The sequence below is a fragment of the Colletotrichum siamense genome (genome assembly GCF_013390195.1).
Source record: "Colletotrichum siamense strain Cg363 chromosome Unknown KSG_Cg363_contig05, whole genome shotgun sequence".
NCBI lineage: Eukaryota > Fungi > Ascomycota > Sordariomycetes > Glomerellales > Glomerellaceae > Colletotrichum > Colletotrichum siamense.
Window position 1 is genome coordinate 309,104 of NW_023501018.1, and position 17,467 is coordinate 326,570.

The following is a 17,467-nucleotide window of genomic DNA, read 5'->3' on the forward strand; positions in this document are numbered from 1 at the left end:
TCCTACGCCAGAGCTGCAAACTGCTGCCGCCCGATCTTGACATAATCTTACCGCGCATCCCAAGTGTTGACTTGACACTAAGTTCCAGACTTGCTGTCATTGACACTGATGCTTCCATGCGCCGATCGGCCTAACCGTTCTCCACGCCTTGCCCAAGTGAGACTGGGATCGTCACCACTTGGATTTCGCACGAATGGGATGAATCGCCAGCTTACCGAATGACCACACGGAAATGGCACCGAGCAGGAAGATGGTTGCCAGAAAATGATCGCCAGCATGTTGGCACGCCGTCCCATCAAACGAGATACCCGAGTTCGGTAGCAACCTCAAATATGCAAGCTGCGCAGTACCCCTCGTTTTCTGCTTCAGCTGATGTCAACGACTCAGCTATATACTACTGGTCGGTCGATATGAACCAATCTCTAGGAGATCGGGGTTTTAAAATACCAATTACCGCATTCTTGCGTTTCTTGAATTTTTGTATCGTCCTGGCAGTGTCCACGAATATCAGATGAGCGGATAAGTACAGGGAAGCGAAGCTTGGCTGCACAGTAAGATACGATCATTTGAGTCAGTTCGTTGATCTAGATGAGTGGTCAATATCTCGGCTTCGTATAGGTAGTTCATCAAGCAGCAATTCTTCCGCCAAAGACGAGCGGGGAGGACCTTACCATATTCGGCCCATCTCCTACCGCTATCGAGTATTTTTCCGCTGATATATCGTCCTACTGCGAATGGCTGCAGATAGAAGTCCTACTTAGAATTTGGGCATGGAATCGTATTATGCCCCCTTACTTCGAGCCGCAAAATGGCTTCTTCCCATCTCGGGAGTTTGCATGTTTGGCTGTCTTGATCTACTGAACACGCTCTAATCAAATCTGCTCTAGGGGCAGGACTAGTAAATGATGCAATGGTTCTCGCCAGTGGGCTTGTTGATTGTGAATTCTCGGCTTCATACTCGTTACAGTTCGCTGCGGCCTTGAAGCACATAAATGCCACGCGATAGAGACGGAACAGGCGTTTGAGGCAATACTGATAGAACAATAACCGCCAAACGCCAGCAGTTATCCAGTGGAGTTTAAGGGGCCTCGGCCATATCGAGCAGTGATGCTCATGCTTAGTATTAGGTATCGTGTTGAGCAGGATTAAGCTCTGCATAGAGTCAGCTGACAACCATAAAGCCGTCACCGAGGTGTGAAAGCCGACACACCGCCAGCTATGATGACGCAATTTTAGCGCCGTGGTAGGAAGCGGGGGTGCCTGGATGTTTTTCTCTGCACCCTTCCTGTTCGGGACTTCCGACCGACATCCGGCTCTGAAGCCCGGAGGCCCGGGTGCCTAAGTGGGTCATCCGCTCCGGGCTTCCTTGCCGAACGCATGGAGCCAGGCGCTCTTGTCACCGGCTTGATGGTCCAACGTGGGACTCATCAAATGACGTGCTTCCATCATGTAGTTTCTCACGATATAAACAGCAGGCCAAAGTACGGAATGAGATCGTGTCTTCATCCACCTTGATCATCAGGCGGAGCTCACGTTCAAGATGGCGAAAGTTTTGGCCACTCTTTTCGGCATCTCTTTGTGTCAGATCACAGCACTTGCGTCTGCGGCATCCCAATTCAACGGGTCGGTATATCAAGATGCATCACGGTCTCCAAAAGAGAGAGCCGACGACCTCCTCAAGTTGATGACTTGGGAGGAGAAGGTTGGCCAGTTGGGCGGCATCCGTCGGCTTGCTGAAAGGGTCAACGGTGCACTGTCTCACAACGAGACCTCTTTTGAAGAGATTCGAAAGTCACAGAATGGTCAAATTGGTAGGCTTAGTAAGTGCAATGATTTGCTTGCGAGCTAAGACGATCGCAGGTTTCGGTGCCCCTACGAATTACGCCTATGAGCTGCTACCAATCGCTAATAAGGTACGGGCCGAGCAAATCAACAACACACGTCTCGGCATTCCTTATATCACAATCGCCGATTCCGTCAATGGCTTGATGATTTCAGGCGCCACCATCTTCCCAGGGGCCATCTCCATGGGCACAACGTGGAATATTCCACTCTACGAGCAAGCTATCGCTGCGATTCGTGACGAGAACATGGCGGTAGGGACTCACTGGGTACTTTCGCCCGAGGTTGACTTGGCTAAGGACCCGAGAAATGGTCGGAATGGCGAGATGTAAGATACAAGCCCACGCTCATGTTTAACCTCATTTGACTAACCAATTCGACACAAGGTTCGGAGAAGACACATACCTCGTTGGCGAGTTTGCTTCTCACTACATCAACACCATGCAAGAGAAAGACGAAAACGGCTTTGTCAAGGTGGCCACTACGATCAAGCACTGGGTCTATGGCTCGAGCAGTGGTGGCGTCAACACAGCTAGCATGCAGGGCGGACTGAACCACATTCTCAACGACATCGGGGCCCCATACGTCAAGGCTATTAGAGAGGCCAGCCCCCTATCTCTCATGGTCTCATATGCAAGCATGGATCAGATACCCATGTCCAGGAATAAGTATCTCAACAAGGACATTTTGAGGGACTTGCTGGGCTTCAAGGGACTGATTATGTCCGATGCCGGCTCGATTAGAAACATGTACACCCAGTCGAAGGTGGCCAAGTCGTATGCCGATGCTGGCTTGAAAGCCCTTCGCGGTGGGTTGGAGCATGAGCTATCTCCGCGACCACCATCCGCCTTCCCAACACTCATCGATTCGATAAATAACACGGAGATCGCGGGGCTCGTCGACGAGGCAGTGCACGCAATTCTGCAGATCAAGTTCGCAACTGGAACTTTCGATCTTCCTCTACCCTCCATCGAAAACATGAACGCTACCCTTCGGAACGAAAGACACCTCGAAATCAACCGGAACATTTCCCGAGAAGCTATCGTTCTGCTCCAAAACGACGGCACCTTGCCCTTGACAAAAAGCAATGTTCCCCGCGTCGCACTTCTAGGGCCTTATGCGGACATCCTGAACACCGGCCAGTACGCCGCCAACAACGCATCGGATTCATCTTACGGTGACACATTTCGAACAAGCCTTGAGCGGGAGCTTGGGGCCGAAAATGTCAAGTATGTGGCTGGCGTCGACATTCTCAGCACGAATGATAGCTCTGGCATTGATGCAGCCGTCGCCACCGCGAAGGAGATCGGACTCGCCGTGGTTGTTCTCGGGTCTGGCTGGGGATCGTTCGATACATCGTATGAGTCGTTGCATCGAACCGACGGCGAAGGTTTTAGTCACCCTGATCTAGGGTTTCCGGGTCTGCAGCAAGATCTCTTGGATGCCGTCCTTGATGCGGGTGTGCCAACAGTATTGGTCCTCAGTGGTGGACAGACATTCCTGTTGAACGAGTCAACTAAGAGATCCAAGGCGATTTTTCACACCTGGCTCGCTGGAGAATACACGGCTGATGCTTTGGTTGAGATTCTCTTCGGAGATGTCAACCCCAGTGGGAAGCTGACAATTACATTTCCCGAAGCAGAGGGCGCGTTTCCAGTTGCCTATGATTACTTCCCGTCGGACGATGAAGGAGGCTTCGGTACTGCGACACAATACGACTGGCATCTCCCGGAATTAACACGCTATGCTCCCATTAGATTTGGCTTCGGACTGAGCTATACGACTTTCAACATCTCGTCGCCATCTCTGACATGCCAATCTACCAGCAACACCAGCGTTTCCGCTGTGTGTGACCAAAATAGCCAGGTGACCGTCACAGTGAATGTGACCAATACTGGCAGTTTTTTTGGTCAAGAGGTTGTTCAACTCTACTACCGTCCGGAATATACCCAGATTGAGTTTCCAGTTATGAAACTCATTCGCTTTCATAAGGTTGGAATTGAAGCAGGCGAGTCGGAAGAAGTCACACTGTCTGTCCCGTACAACGAACTCGGCTATTTCGTCGGTGGAGAGTGGGAGGTTGAGACAGGACTTTACAATTTCTGGGTGGGGAGCAGCTCAAGGATTGAGGATCTGCAAAGCCTGAACGCAACTCTGGTGTAACTCACAGGTAACGCAACGGGGCTCTTGTTTCATCAATCATACATCTCAACAAGGCTCACAGAATGAGGCCTAGTTTCGTAATTCATCACAATACGTATCCTAATATTGATTCTCTCGAAATTGCTCAGTCGCTAGAAAATACTTCTGTTATCAATAGCATTGACGTGGGATTGTTTTGAGTCACAGTTTAAAGCAAGAACAATTGAGCAAGTCCTTTGGGCGAGAAATTTGATATCTTATTGTAATATCATGTTCCTAAGTCGACGTAGATTCAGAACCATTCTGGGCCTCTCACTCCCAAATTGTTCTCGACCACAGTAGCTTCCATTGGTCTAGGGTATCAGGTTTGCATGTCTCTAGGGCGAGTTAGTGAGAAGCTCCAGAAAATCACCCTTGAAGTTTGGAAGGCTTACCGGTAGCTTTGTGACTCGAAAATCAGCTGAAGTAATTTACTTCTTGCAGCAGCCGTCGAGCTCGCACTCGACGTTGTTGTTGGGCTTGCCAGGGCAGAAGTTGAGGCGAGCGCAGGCGCCACAGTCAACGCCGCGGCGGCCGGGCTGGTGAAGCTCGGGCGGAACGTCGGTGTCGAGAGCGACAGCAGCGACGGAGGCGACGAAGAGGAGGACGGAGTAGAACTTCATTTTGAATGATTTAATAATGAGACTTTGACCGGCAAGTCGTTAATAAATGTATTACTTAAGATGTTGTAGAAGATTGAATGATTGCAACTTGATTTGAACTGATTGCGTGATTCTTCCCAGAGAATCAAGAGATATTTATCCTCTTCCTTTTTTCTCACTTACAAGTCCTCCCACCGGCAGTATCACCATGATAGTTACGCCTTCGAGTCAGTTGGCAGGGATGTTGAGACGGCATCTGACAGTTGAGGCCTCTAGGGTACCAACAGGGCGGGCACGCCGTGAGGCGCGCTGAAACGCAGAGTAGTCGCAGACAAGAGGGGCCCTACAAGGCGAAGTACGGAATAAATAAGTGTCCTGCGGGGGATGTGAAAGTTTATTTCGAGATCATGAACTGCACTCTTGGGAATAAGCGACTGCTGATATGCTGGAAAGGTCATTCTGCGCCCTAATGCGCGCGCAAGCGCGTGTCAAGTCTCTCTATTTGCGACAATAGGCCACGCCATCCAAACGGGCCGCAGCTTCCTGTTAAGCCGTAACTGACAAGCTTTGTTCTCGTGTAAGTCCTTGCACCTATTACCTATCGGATTCATCCCTCGTATTTACGGATAAGCGAGGTTGATGCAACTTTCAGGCCAACCAGACTTCTGGCCTCGCGACTAAAACAACGCCTGCTCCACTAATCTAATAGTTTCACGATGCTACCTAGGAGCTACCCGATTACTCAACCCACTTTCCGAGCTGAAGAAAGCTTGACTCCTCATGTATTAATTAAACTTTGAGCTGACAGAGGCTTGTTTTAGACGAGGTCTCACGGCGTCCGTCTTGTCATGACGGGGGATAGTCCGGTTGTTGACATTGAAGACGACTGTTCCCCGTCATCTTCGTCGGTAAAGTCGGCTTGTCTCAACAAACTGTGTATGGCGAGCCTCTGTCTGGCTTTAGCGGCTGTGGAGAGCTGTTGCTCCAAGTTCCTTCTCCCTTCTTGGAACTCTGGCGAGGAAAGCCCACCGATCCCTGTTTCCTGCGGCGCATGTCCTTGGGTCAAGCGCTCCATGTCGTTGATTATGGGCTTGACCAAAGCGGATGCCGGGAAGAATCGCTTCAGCGCAGCCAAGCACAAAGCTGCGCGACTCTGAGCAAATTCAGCAGATGGCAAATCTTGCGACCTCCCAGAGCGAGATATGAACAACACAAGCCTTGTAGCATGATATGCACATATTGCGGTATCAAACTCAAGAAGCAGATGGCTGGGGCTGTGTTGATTTAAGTTGGTCAAAATCTGAATGATAGATGTGGAGTGCTTGAGGCAATTGCGGTATGCACCCGTTATGTAGCCTTCATCGATAGCATCGAGGACCACCCGAGGCGCTGCTTCAGGGTAGCCAGAAAGCAAGATTCGGTAAAGATCGCAGTGTGCTTGGTGGAAGGAGACATGCATGAAGAGTCGTCGTCTGAGCCATCGGTCATTGAAGTGGACCTCAAGTTGAGACAGAGGGAACTCTGTACCATCAGGCATCTGAGATCCGATTTCAGCCAAGTCTCTCTCAAAGTCCCCAATGAGTTTTGCCAGGGGCATGAAAGGCTGGTCACAGAGTGCAACACCCCTCGTCAACTTCATGATGTCTCTCCGGATAATCTCAAGCCTGACATATAGCCTGTAGCAGCTGCCATCTCCTGGCTCAAACGTTGGACAGAAGTCCTCCTCGGCTGATGGGAACTGTAAGTAAATTGTTTCAATCGGGCAAGCCTCAAACTCCGGCAGCCCAACCGAAAAGTATCTTTCAGTGATCTTGAGGGACCACATGATACGACGTCGCACCTCCTGGGCAACAAGGTCTAGATCAGGCCGTTCATGATTTAACCGCATGGCGGCAGCAAATCTCGCTGCCGTAGCGGTCAGCATAAAAGCCCTTTGGAACCGTCCAGTCTCCATCTGATAATGGATGATGAGCAGAAGAGCCTGGAGACGTGCTATTGTGGGACACTCCAGATGGTGCCATATTCTCTGTTCAGCCGTTTGAACCCATGGAGTGGCTCTCTCTCGGGTTTGAAGGTCCGAAGCCGAGTGTAGCGTTGCCAGGGCGCAGATGGCATACGCCAAGGCCGGGTCAATCTTGCCAGCCCGGCACCTCTCCCTTGTCGTTTCCGGGTGAAGAAACGCATGGGATGGAAGTGAGTAAACCTTCTCGAAGAAGGACTCTACACAAGCGGGTATGTGCTGGGCGATCTCGGCACCGTGAATAGAGTCCTCCCCCTCGGTGGACGTGCTCTGCGGAGATGGCCCCCGGACGCTGCGGGCAGGGCTGGGGTATGTGCATTCTCGCCCGTGTCGTTTGCAATTTGTGCACGACGGCGATGTTCCGGAACAGCGAACCTTCTTATCTCGACAGCTCCGACATGCTCGAGTTCCTCGCAGTCGCCGTGGTTTGGTCGAAGCAAGTTGGTGCGCGCCTAACATAGTTATGTTGGCGTCCTCTTCTGCTGTTGAAAAAGAGCAAGTCAGCCCTAGGCGTGAGCAGTTTCCGCAACACTGCTCGGAACCAGCATCGCATCGGACCTGGACCGAGTTAAGCCAGAGCACTCTGGGTAAGGACGGGAGATGGACCGAGGGCCATGCTGTCGGTATCGCTTACCTTTCGCCATCTGCATTGTGAGCATGTTTGACGTGCGGTGGCTGGTCCGGCCTGGAAGCACCCAACGAACGAGTCCATCATCTTGTTGTTGAAACAGTGGCATCCCGGTTCATCGTCTTAGCTCTCGTCTCATGTTCTTATGCCTGTCGCGACTCAACCAGTCTATCGGGCCCGCGCGGTGGTCGGTGAAAGTTAGGGATGTAGGTCTGAAGAACAACTGCTCAACGTGCTATGCAGCAGATGGTTGAATCCGGTTGGTAAGGGTTCTTCTTGCGCCTTCCCACATGACGTCCCCGTCTCCCGGTGCCGAAGGATCCCTGGACAATGGCGGGGCCTTTCTTCTTCTCTGGGCATGCGGAGAACTCGCGCTTTGCCTACTCAAGTAAGGTCTACATGACGTGAGGAGTGGGTTGGGTAACGACATCCAAGACGGAGCTTCATGAGCCAATGGCAGAATGTCTACGGGAGCTGTGCCCCGGTCAATCAACACCATGTCGGCGTGAATTTCTGGGGAATTGCGCTGGTCTGAAAAACCACATCGCGGCTGTTTCTTCAGCAGTATTTCAGCATCACATTGAACTGAACAGGGACAATAAAACCAAGGACGAACATTCACCCAGCTAATAATCAAAATAGACTTTTCATGATTCATTCAGACTGCCCATGGAAACATCAGATGCGACCTGCGAGGTTGTCTCATAACTTACTCGCGAGCTCAACCGACCCACTCGTCGCACCAGGCCTTGGATGAACGGGTTCATCCCCGATCTGCACCATCTTCAACTCCAGCAGTCCCGTCATGTGCTTCACAACTTCAGCATATGCTGGGTCGTGGTACACATTGAATAGCTCCAATGGGTCCTTCTCGCAGTCAAACAACTCCCATTCCTTATCCTTTTCGCCGCCTGGCCTGGCGCCCGCCACGTCCAGGGCCTCGTTATACCAGTAAATGAGCTTGTATCGTTGGTCTCGAACACCATAGTGCGCATAGGCGTGATGAATGATGTCGTTGTGCATCCAGTATCGGTGGTATGCAATCTGCTGCCAGTCTGCCGGCGTTTTGCCGCTGAGTAGCTCCCGGAAAGAGACGCCCTGCATGTAGCTTGGCACTGGCAGATTCGCAAAGTCGAGGAATGTCGGCGCAAAGTCAACATTGCAGATGATGTCGTCGCATACTGCGCCCTTGGCAATTGCTGCGGGATAGCGGATAAGGAACGGCATCTGGAACGACTCCTCATACATAAAGCGCTTGTCAAACCACCCGTGTTCACCCAAGAAGAACCCCTGATCCGACGTATAGATCACAATCGTATTATCAGCCAGCCCGTTGTCTTCGAGGTAGTTCAGCATACGGCCAACGTTATCATCCACAGACTGAATGACGCGAAGGTAGCGCTGCATGTATCGCTGGAACTTGAAGTGCGCAAGGTCGTCGCCGTTCTTGAACGTGAACACCGTCCCATCTTCCTTGTCAATCAGCCTCTTGGCATCGGTCGGGATCTTGCGCTGCGCAGAGTTCGACTCCTGCACCACGCGCTCGCCGACCCTGTTCCCGCCGTCCGGCTGCACGAGCCCCAGGTCTTGGTACGTCAGGTCCTCGGCGACGCGCATCTTGGCGATCTTCGCCGCCTTGGCGCGGTTCTTGTAGTCGTCGTCGTAGGTCTCGGGGACGCGGATCGGGTCGGTGTAGAGGTTCTTGTGCTTGTCGTCGCACTCCCACGAACGGTGCGGTGCTTTGTGGTGGCACATGACGAAGAAGGGCTTGTCGGTGTCTTTGGTCTTGCTGATGAAGTCGAGGCACTTATCTGTGATGATGTCTGTGACGTATCCCTCCTCGATCTTTTCGCCGGACGGCTCGATGAACTCTGGGTCCCAGTAGTCACCTTGCCCTGGGAGGACGGACCAGTAGTCAAAGCCAGTGGGCTCGTTTTGTTTGCCCTCACCCAAGTGCCATTTCCCCACCATAGCTGTGTTGTAACCGCCTGTTCGGAGGTGCTTTGCAACATTGGGTAGATGCTTGTTGATGCTGTCGTTCAGGGTCATCACGCCATTGACGTGGTTGTGAGTACCCGTCAGGATAGCTGCTCGCGACGGTGTGCAGATGGAATTGGTGACGTAGCAGTGGTTGAACTTCATTCCCTCGCTCGCCAGACGGTCAATGTTGGGCGTATGGTTGATTCCAGCCCCATAGGCACTAATGGCCTTGGAAGCATGGTCATCAGCCATGATGAAGATGATGTTGGGCCTCTGTGTCGTCATCTTGAAATACAGTCAACGGAAATGAGGTCGAAAGAGAGAATTACTAGGCAGAAAGAGTTTGAGAAAAACACGTAAATATCTCAACGAACGCGTCGAACTCATATACGGCAGCTTGGGCAGATAGTGCTTCGATAAGAGCTCAAGATAGCTCCATGCTGCAACGATGCCCCTCCACAGCTGTGCATCACTGTTCCATCAGTGCCCCTCGTTGGGGTAACTAACGTGGACCAGCAAAGTCCTCAAAGCAGAAGTCCGCGCGATATCCGGCATGAACATCACCGGAACAGACAATATTTGAGAGGTCAATGGCTGCGGATGAGCGGCTCTCCTAGCTTTCGCCGTAGATGTCCCCCCGCAGCTGGCCGAGAGTCTCGGTAGTCGGTCCGGTCGCCCAAAGTGGAATGTGGAGCAACTCCGAACATTGCACCAGCCCAGATTGGGCCTTCCGACCGACATCCGGCAGGCAGGCCGGGGCAACAATGGGGCAAGTTGGTTGGTGAGCATGGCAGGCCCTGGTTTTGGGGTCAAGGGTCTCATTGCGTGCTTGAAGCACTTCAACAATCGCCCGAATGTTGCGGTTCTCGTGAATCCTGCAGTATCCAGCCATTGGGCGTCTCGGTATGGCGTGCTGGACTGTGCTGAAAAGAGTAAGGTAGTCAGGATATCGGACTTGGGTCAGTATTTCAAGCATGAAGTCCCTTAATATGGGCGACAGCCAGTGCCTCGGAATTCTTGGGTGAAGATCCATCATCAAAGCTTCCATCCTATCTGTTTCGACATGTCGAAGGCACTTGGGACTTTCCGAGCCGTCTACCTCGTAGCACTTTGCTGCGTAGGCTCCTTCCTCTTTGCATACGACACCGGTATTATTGGTGGGATCCTCACCTTCGAAGGGTTTCAAACCGACTTTCGATACGGCCCATCGCAGAAGGCCAATGTCGGCTCTAACTCTACGAGCTTGCTGCAGGCAGGTGGTAAGTTACTCTCAGCAAGAGCATCCCGTAACACAGAATCCTAACAACCGTTTCTTCCAGCATTCTTCTCCTGCTTCTTCATCTGGCCCTTCACCGCAAAGTATGGCCGAAGATGGTCCATCATCCTCGCCTCGACAATCTTCTGCATCGGCGCCGTGGTCCAAACAATCAACACCCACTCCCTGGCGGCGTTCTACGTAGCTCGAGTCATCAGCGGTGTGGGCGTCGGCATGGCCACCGTTGTCATTCCCATGTACTCGGCCGAGATGGCGCCCAAGAACATTCGAGGCATGCTCGGTAGCATGTTCCAGTTCTTCTTCACAATGGGCGTCATGACAAGTTACTGGATCGACTATGGGGTTAGCAAGCACCTCAAACCTTCGACGAAGCAATGGCAAATTCCCGTCGGACTCCAACTTGTCCCTGGTGCGATTCTGGGCCTGGGCATGTTGCTGTGCAAGGAGAGTGCGAGATGGTTGGCCAAGACTGGCAGGAGGGATGAAGCTCTGCAATCCCTTATGTGGGTTCGTGGTGGCGAGAACACGCCCGAGGTTCAGCAAGAGTTCGCTGAGATCATCGCCACCATCGAGGAGGAGGAAAGCCAGAAGGAGGGTTTGACATGGAGGGAGCTGGTTCAGCCCACCAACCGTTACCGTATTCTCCTGATTGTTGCTCTACAGATTGGTACGTAAACCACGAGTTCGAGCTGTGCGTATTCCTCGTGGCTAACTTTACCAGGTGTCCAGCTCACCGGCAATACCTCCTTGGCCTACTGTAAGTCATTCTCAGCTGAAATCTTTTCTTGAGGAGGTTCTTTGATGCTGACTGGGTTTTAGATGCACCTCAAGTCTTTGCCGCAGTCGGCGCCGGCCAAGACAACCTCCTGATCACCGGCTTCTTCGGCGTCGTAAAAGTAGTTTCATGTCTCTTTTACCTGCTCTTCCTCGTCGAGCGCATGGGTCGTCGAGGCTCACTCCTGGCTGGGGCTTTCCTCATGGGAGCTTACATGCTCATCATCGCATGTCTGACAGCCACCAACCCACCAAAGTCGGTTGACCAGGGTCTCACCTCCACCGCAATCGCGTCCATGACGATGATCTATCTAGAAGCTATGTCTTACAACATTTCGTGGGGCCCAGCGCCTTGGGTAAGTCTCAATACTCTCAATCCGAGAAGAGGAAGTACTAACCGACCAACTTCAGGTTTACATGGGCGAGATATTCCCATCCCGCATCCGCGAAGCAGGCATCGCCATCGGAACATCCACGCAATGGCTGTTCAACTTCGTCTTCTCGCAAGCCACGCCACATGCCGTCCAGAACCTCGGCTGGAAGACCTTCCTCATGTTCTGCATTTTCAACTGGGCTCTGGTCGTCTTTGTCTGGTTCTTTATCAAGGAGACCAAGGGCAAGTCTCTCGAGGAGATGGAAGCCTGTAAGTTTCAGTCACCTATGCGGCCGGTCAAAGCGTCTTTTTGAGTTCCGAACACTAACCCATACCTCTAGTGTTTTCTGGAAAGCCTGCTGGAAATGATACCGAAACTTCTCTTCACAAGCAGACCCAGGATCCGGGGGTTCGTCGTCGCATACAGGATCCCGAGAAAGAATGATCAGTATTACCGTAAATAGCTGCAGAGAATTCCTCTTGCTCTTGACATTTCCGACATCACTTCAGGGTTTACTGCGCCATGTTGACGCACCTGATGCGGTTCTGGTGATGCTCATAGCAAAGATAATGTGGACAGAGATTACGGAGAATAGTAAGTGTCAGAAGGCACCTTGCTATATTCAATTTATGCATTCAAGAATCTACTGAAGCGCATTATTTATTCGCTCTTCCAAGGCATCATGATCCAACGCTGCTTTCGTCTTGCCTATCACCATTGGATCTGTTTAGGCTCTGGGAAAACATCTTCTGGGTTTTCCACTTTCTCATACTCCTCCATTGTCAATGATTTTCTCAAGGAGTGTCTCTGCGAGAATTGTTGCAAGGAGCCAGGCCAGGAGTCTTCCACCGGTCGATTTACGACTGATACTCCACGAAACAGCCCTTTCTTTCGTACTTGTTCCACGCAGTCAACATTCCGTCCCTGTGAGATCAACGTTGCCCTCGCAGCATGAAAGAGCCCTGTGCCATTTAAGCGAGCTGCCCGTTTGTGATCATGTTGAGGGCTGACAGTGCTCAGCAGTTGGTATCGTGATCTACCGCTGGCCGCCCTCCATCTGCTGGATGCTTCTTTGCCCCGCTCGGATTCTAGCATGGTGGCCATTCCGGCCTTCCCTTTTAGCTCTTCACGGTGCCGAAGCTTGTTACAGACGTGGAGGTACCACCAGTACAAGTATGGTGCCGTAACCTCGTGATCCAAAGGCGGCTGGCGGCGTGTCATTTTGTAATAACAGTCAAGGTCATCACGTTGATCCTTTAGCTCTTGTCGGAGCTCCTCCATGGGGTCTTTTGGCTGTGAATCGGTGTCGTTATCGCCGCCGTCGTATCCGCCGCCACCTTCGTCGCTCTCGGTCTGTCCCGAGTTTGCGTACTCGACATGCTCAACCATTCCAACTTCTTCGTCCTTGGCGAACTCAACATGCTCCACATGAGCCGCATCTGATGAGCCCTCTCCTGAAGTCATGAATGCTTGCACAACGTTGCCCTGACTGCTTTGAATATTCGTATGCTTTGCTTCTTGGCCGTCCAGCGTTTCTGCATCAGCGATCTGATGGGATTGGATGCTCGTGAAATTCTCTATGGCCTCAAGGCCCCTCAGTGTAGATGCGTCAGATCGTTGGTCTTGACGATCTAATTCGTCTACCGGGCTGAAAGTCTCTGACAGGTCGTCCAGATCCAGCAGAGTCCCGAATTCCTGTGTAGGGGCGTCTGTCATCTCCAAGTCCCCGTCGGCATCGGTATAGTGGTCATTTTTCGATGGATCTATAGGAATGTCGGCAGGATCAGCCACATGTGCATCGAAGTCGTCGCTCGAGTCTGAAGATTCTGACTGCAGTTCCCAGTCGTAGTCGCAGGCGTCAAGGGCCAGCATAGAGGTGAAGTAAACAAGTTCTTCCGCGGGGGCGTTGTCAATGAGGCGATGCAATTGGCGCAGTGCATCAAGCGCAGTATGAAAAGCTAGGAGGGAACTGGCTAGTTGCCTGTTACTCTGAGACATGTTGGAAGGCGTTGGATGTTGTCTGACAACGAGGTTGTGGTAGTGTCGGAGGGACAAGGCGGGCGGCGAGGGTCGATATTGAAATACAGTATAGACAAATTTGCGATCGCGGGTGTAGTGACTCACGCCAAAGATCTTCGAACTTGAATTGATAAGGAAATTGATGAAGAGAAGACAGATGATGGACAAGGACGACGATGCGGGACGTCAAGGGTCGTTTGACGACCACGGCCACGACAGTGGCCATAGATGTCAGTCAGGTGACAAAGGGGACCAGAAGGAATTAGGAAAGATCAAAAGGAAAGATCAAGGCGATTCTTAGAGGAAGATTGAAGTGACAGGAAAGGGCAAAGGGGCGGGTGTGACGGGCATGGGCAATATCAGGGGGGGACGTTGGTCAGGCCTTCCTCATCTCGGATGGCATCCTGGTGGCTTCTTTCCCTTCGGCAGCTCAGAATTAAGATGGAAACACCAACGTTGGATTTAAACGATGCTTTCCATGAGAACGTTGGAAAATTTTCAAGCAGGTGCCGCCGGTGAGCGGTCCCGCTGCTTTTGACGGGATGATGACGTCCAATATATGGAAGACGCTGCAAGCCACCTCGTGGACCCTGAGAGCCCAGCCAAAAGTGGCTTCATCTGCGATAAGCAAGCCAGACGACGTTTCCCGTTAGAAAGATTGACAATTGCCGAGAGTTTGACTTATCAGATCCGACTTTAAGCAGCTAATCGCCCGCCATCTCATGCATCCGGATTCATAGGCCGCCATCGGCCCGCCATCAACAAACCCTCCAATCTTCCTTCCGGTGGGGAGCAAGTTTCTTTTGGATTGGACTCCTTTCCCTTCGTCATATAAATCTCTGTATTCCCTGCTGCTAAGTTTGGATGCGAATGTCGACAGTTGTCGTCGCATGTCATGTCTCCCATGCCATTGTGCGAGCTGGTATCATACCCAGTTGAATCAAGATGGCTTGTGTGCATCCGACATCAGGCAATCGCATCAATTCAATGGGTCGCTTTTCTTTCTCAGAGTACTTCGTGATAGAAGCATTTGATCAAAAGCTTCACGATGATTGTTTGATGCGGTTGTCCATGCAGTCAATAGGTTTGCTTGTATCCAGTCTTGCGACCACCAAGCCCATCTCCAGCAATGGTAGTCCTATATACATACACTGGTGAGTAGTCTAGATTTAATTCACAGATATTCAATACACCTTTGATGGGCAATTTCACTCAGACAACTCTATATAAAAGTGCGAAGTGGGCAAAATCTACACACCCCCAAACTCAAGAGAGTTCATCCCAACCCCTCATGCCAGAACATTCCACTACAGTTAGTAGACAAAACCCTAGTTTCCATAAATTTGCGTAAGGTCTCTGAAAGATCCATCTGCTTAATTAAAACCACCCCATCATCTCAGGTAGCCTTTGGTCGACTGTATGCGAGCCTTTGCATGCCAAGAAGCCGGACGTATCACAAAGCAGCCCTCCAAAGAACAATGCTCCATTTTGAGTTCCTCCTGGGTGTAAGCCAAATGCTTTGTCCTTGAGGATGTCCAATTTCAATCCCTCAAAGCCTTCTATGTCGTTCCTTCTGCTATTGCCCAATCTGCTGCCGGTCAGTTTCATACCTTAGGGTTAGACTCAAGTTCACTGCTCTCATTCCCTCCGAGCTCGACGGAGTCACTCTGCGGATGAGACTCCCGAGCAAGACACAACGACTCAGCTGTTCAGGACATTCCGCTGCCTTCCGGACAGCTCCTTTGCTTCACCAGTCTGTTCTTCTGGCCGCTTAGTCGTCTGCTCAATGGGATCTGCCTACCTGAAGAATTTTATTTTCGCTTCTTGCGATCCTGCCCTCGAAAATATTTTCAACCCACAACCACCACGGTCAAAATCTCGACTGGCTTCACAAAAATCATCAAATCATCGCTCGACCATCAGAAGACGATCTACGCATCGCCAATCGCAAACATGGACGCGAAGAAGTTCAAGCAGCACAAGATTGCTACCGAGAGCCTGATTGCCCAGATCAAGAGCTTCATCGCCGCGGACACCAAGTTCAGAATCTACCATGGCGACACCAACAGCACTCGCCCCAGCACCCGCAAGGCTTCCGAGGTTCTTGACATTAGTTACTTGAACAACGTCATCAAGATCGATGAAGCCAAGAAGATCGCCGTCGTCGAGCCTAACGTCTCGATGGACGCCCTCGTCACCGCCACTCTCAAGCACGGTCTCATTCCCAAGGTTGTCCCTGAGTTCCCCGGCATCACTGTCGGAGGCAGCTTCTCTGGCACCGCTGCCGAGAGTTCCTCGTTCCAGCATGGCTACTTTGACCAGTCCGTGATCTCAGTCGAGATCATCCTCCCCGACGGTCGTCTCATCAAGGCCTCCCGCGAGGAGAACCCCGACCTCTTCAACGGAGCCATTGGAGCTTGCGGTACCCTTGGCGTCTGCACCTTGTTCGAGATTCAGCTCGTTGAGGCTCATCGCTACGTCGAGCTTCGCTACATCCCTGTCCACTCCATCTCGGACGCCACCGAGAAGCTGAAGCTCTACACCGACAACGTCTCGTTCGTCAACTTCGTCGAGGCCATCCTCTTTGGCCCTACCAGTGGTGTCATCATCCTCGGCACTTTCACTGATGATGCCAAGAAGGGCGTTCCCATTGTCCGCTTCAGCCGCGCTCAGGATCCCTGGTTCTACCTTCACGCCCATGAGTCCATTGCCCACGCTCGTCACACCGATTGTGACACCTGCACCTACTCTAAGGCTCGCGACCCCTGCGCCAAGGGCACCGTCGTCGAGCTCGTCCCTGTCAAGGACTACCTCTTCCGCTACGACAGAGGCGCCTTCTGGATGGGAACGTACGGCCAGAAGCCGGCGTTGTTCAACCGCTTCTCGCGCTTCTTCATGAACCCCCTCATGCACACTCGCAACCTGTACCGCACGATGCATCATAGCGGTCGCTCCCAGGCCTTCATCGTCCAGGACTTGGCTATTCCCCAGGAGACCATTGAGAAGTTCCTCAAGTGGGCCGACGACTCCCTTCACGTCTACCCCATGTGGCTCTGCCCCATCAAGGCCAAGACCGAGGCCACCCTCCATCTCGCCAACGGTCTCAACACTGAGACCGTCATCAACGTCGGTCTCTGGGGTCTCAAGACTGCCTCCTGGCCTCTGGACGAGAGCCCCATTGGTGCCGCCGCATTCAAGCGTTTCATCGAGGATAACCGCAACATCGAGAAGAAGGTTCGCCAGCTCGGTGGCCTCAAGTGGCTCTACGCTCATCACTACTACACCGAGGAGGAGTTCTGGGCCATTTACGGCAAGGAGAAGTACGACGACCTCCGCAAGAAGTACGGTGCCGAGGGCCTTCCCAGCATCTGGGACAAGACCAACAATGCCGCCGGCGACTACGTCGAGAAGGCTCCCTTCTGGAAGGCCGTCATGCTCACCATCCTCGGCCGTGACCACTTGCTCAACTAGGTCAGGCGCGTATGACTTCGAATCGATTCATAGAGGTCGTCTTTGATTTGGTTTGATTGACAACGGAGGAACAGGTTTCGGCGTTCACTTGGGAAACGGGAATACGGGACCTTTTGTAAGCAGGACCAGGACATCAGGGTTTGGAAGCTTGGGAGTACCAGGACTCAGATACACAGAATCAATAAACGCAAAGAGGCGTTCATCATATCTCCCATCCCCCGTGACTGCCGGCCATCTCCATATTATTTGCCATCGGGATCGAGCGTTCCCGAACATCGGACGATGTAGGTGTCTGCGCTG

The 17,467-nt window shown here is 52.1% G+C and overlaps 6 protein-coding genes across 6 annotated transcripts; 3 read left to right on the plus strand and 3 right to left on the minus strand.

Annotated features, from left to right (window-relative positions):
* Positions 1 to 1,540: 1,540 nt before the first annotated feature.
* Positions 1,541 to 4,005, plus strand: bglX-1 (Periplasmic beta-glucosidase; the record flags this gene model as incomplete). The annotated part of the gene is made up of 3 exons (XM_036639585.1): positions 1,541 to 1,811; positions 1,861 to 2,170; positions 2,229 to 4,005. The coding sequence occupies 3 exons, from the start codon at positions 1,541 to 1,543 to the stop codon at positions 4,003 to 4,005; spliced, it is 2,358 nt and encodes a 785-aa protein (XP_036494779.1).
* A 1,449-nt stretch (positions 4,006 to 5,454) lies between these two features.
* On the minus strand, positions 5,455 to 7,104 carry CGCS363_v007737 (uncharacterized protein; the record flags this gene model as incomplete). The annotated part of the gene is made up of 1 exon (XM_036639586.1): positions 5,455 to 7,104. One exon carries the CDS (start codon positions 7,102 to 7,104, stop codon positions 5,455 to 5,457), a length of 1,650 nt encoding a protein of 549 aa, XP_036494778.1.
* Positions 7,105 to 7,931: 827 nt separating this feature from the next.
* atsA (Arylsulfatase) lies at positions 7,932 to 9,538 on the minus strand (the record flags this gene model as incomplete). Its single annotated transcript, XM_036639587.1, has 2 exons — positions 7,932 to 7,936; positions 7,987 to 9,538. 2 exons carry the CDS (start codon positions 9,536 to 9,538, stop codon positions 7,932 to 7,934), a joined length of 1,557 nt encoding a protein of 518 aa, XP_036494781.1.
* Positions 9,539 to 10,316: 778 nt separating this feature from the next.
* qutD-17 (Quinate permease) lies at positions 10,317 to 12,121 on the plus strand (the record flags this gene model as incomplete). Its single annotated transcript, XM_036639588.1, has 6 exons — positions 10,317 to 10,512; positions 10,573 to 11,196; positions 11,251 to 11,286; positions 11,349 to 11,659; positions 11,715 to 11,946; positions 12,018 to 12,121. 6 exons carry the CDS (start codon positions 10,317 to 10,319, stop codon positions 12,119 to 12,121), a joined length of 1,503 nt encoding a protein of 500 aa, XP_036494780.1.
* A 267-nt stretch (positions 12,122 to 12,388) lies between these two features.
* Positions 12,389 to 13,675, minus strand: CGCS363_v007740 (uncharacterized protein; the record flags this gene model as incomplete). Its single annotated transcript, XM_036639589.1, has 1 exon — positions 12,389 to 13,675. One exon carries the CDS (start codon positions 13,673 to 13,675, stop codon positions 12,389 to 12,391), a length of 1,287 nt encoding a protein of 428 aa, XP_036494198.1.
* Positions 13,676 to 15,649: 1,974 nt separating this feature from the next.
* On the plus strand, positions 15,650 to 17,167 carry Dhcr24 (Delta(24)-sterol reductase; the record flags this gene model as incomplete). The annotated part of the gene is made up of 1 exon (XM_036639590.1): positions 15,650 to 17,167. The coding sequence occupies one exon, from the start codon at positions 15,650 to 15,652 to the stop codon at positions 17,165 to 17,167; it is 1,518 nt and encodes a 505-aa protein (XP_036494199.1).
* Between the last annotated feature and the right edge of the window lie 300 nt (positions 17,168 to 17,467).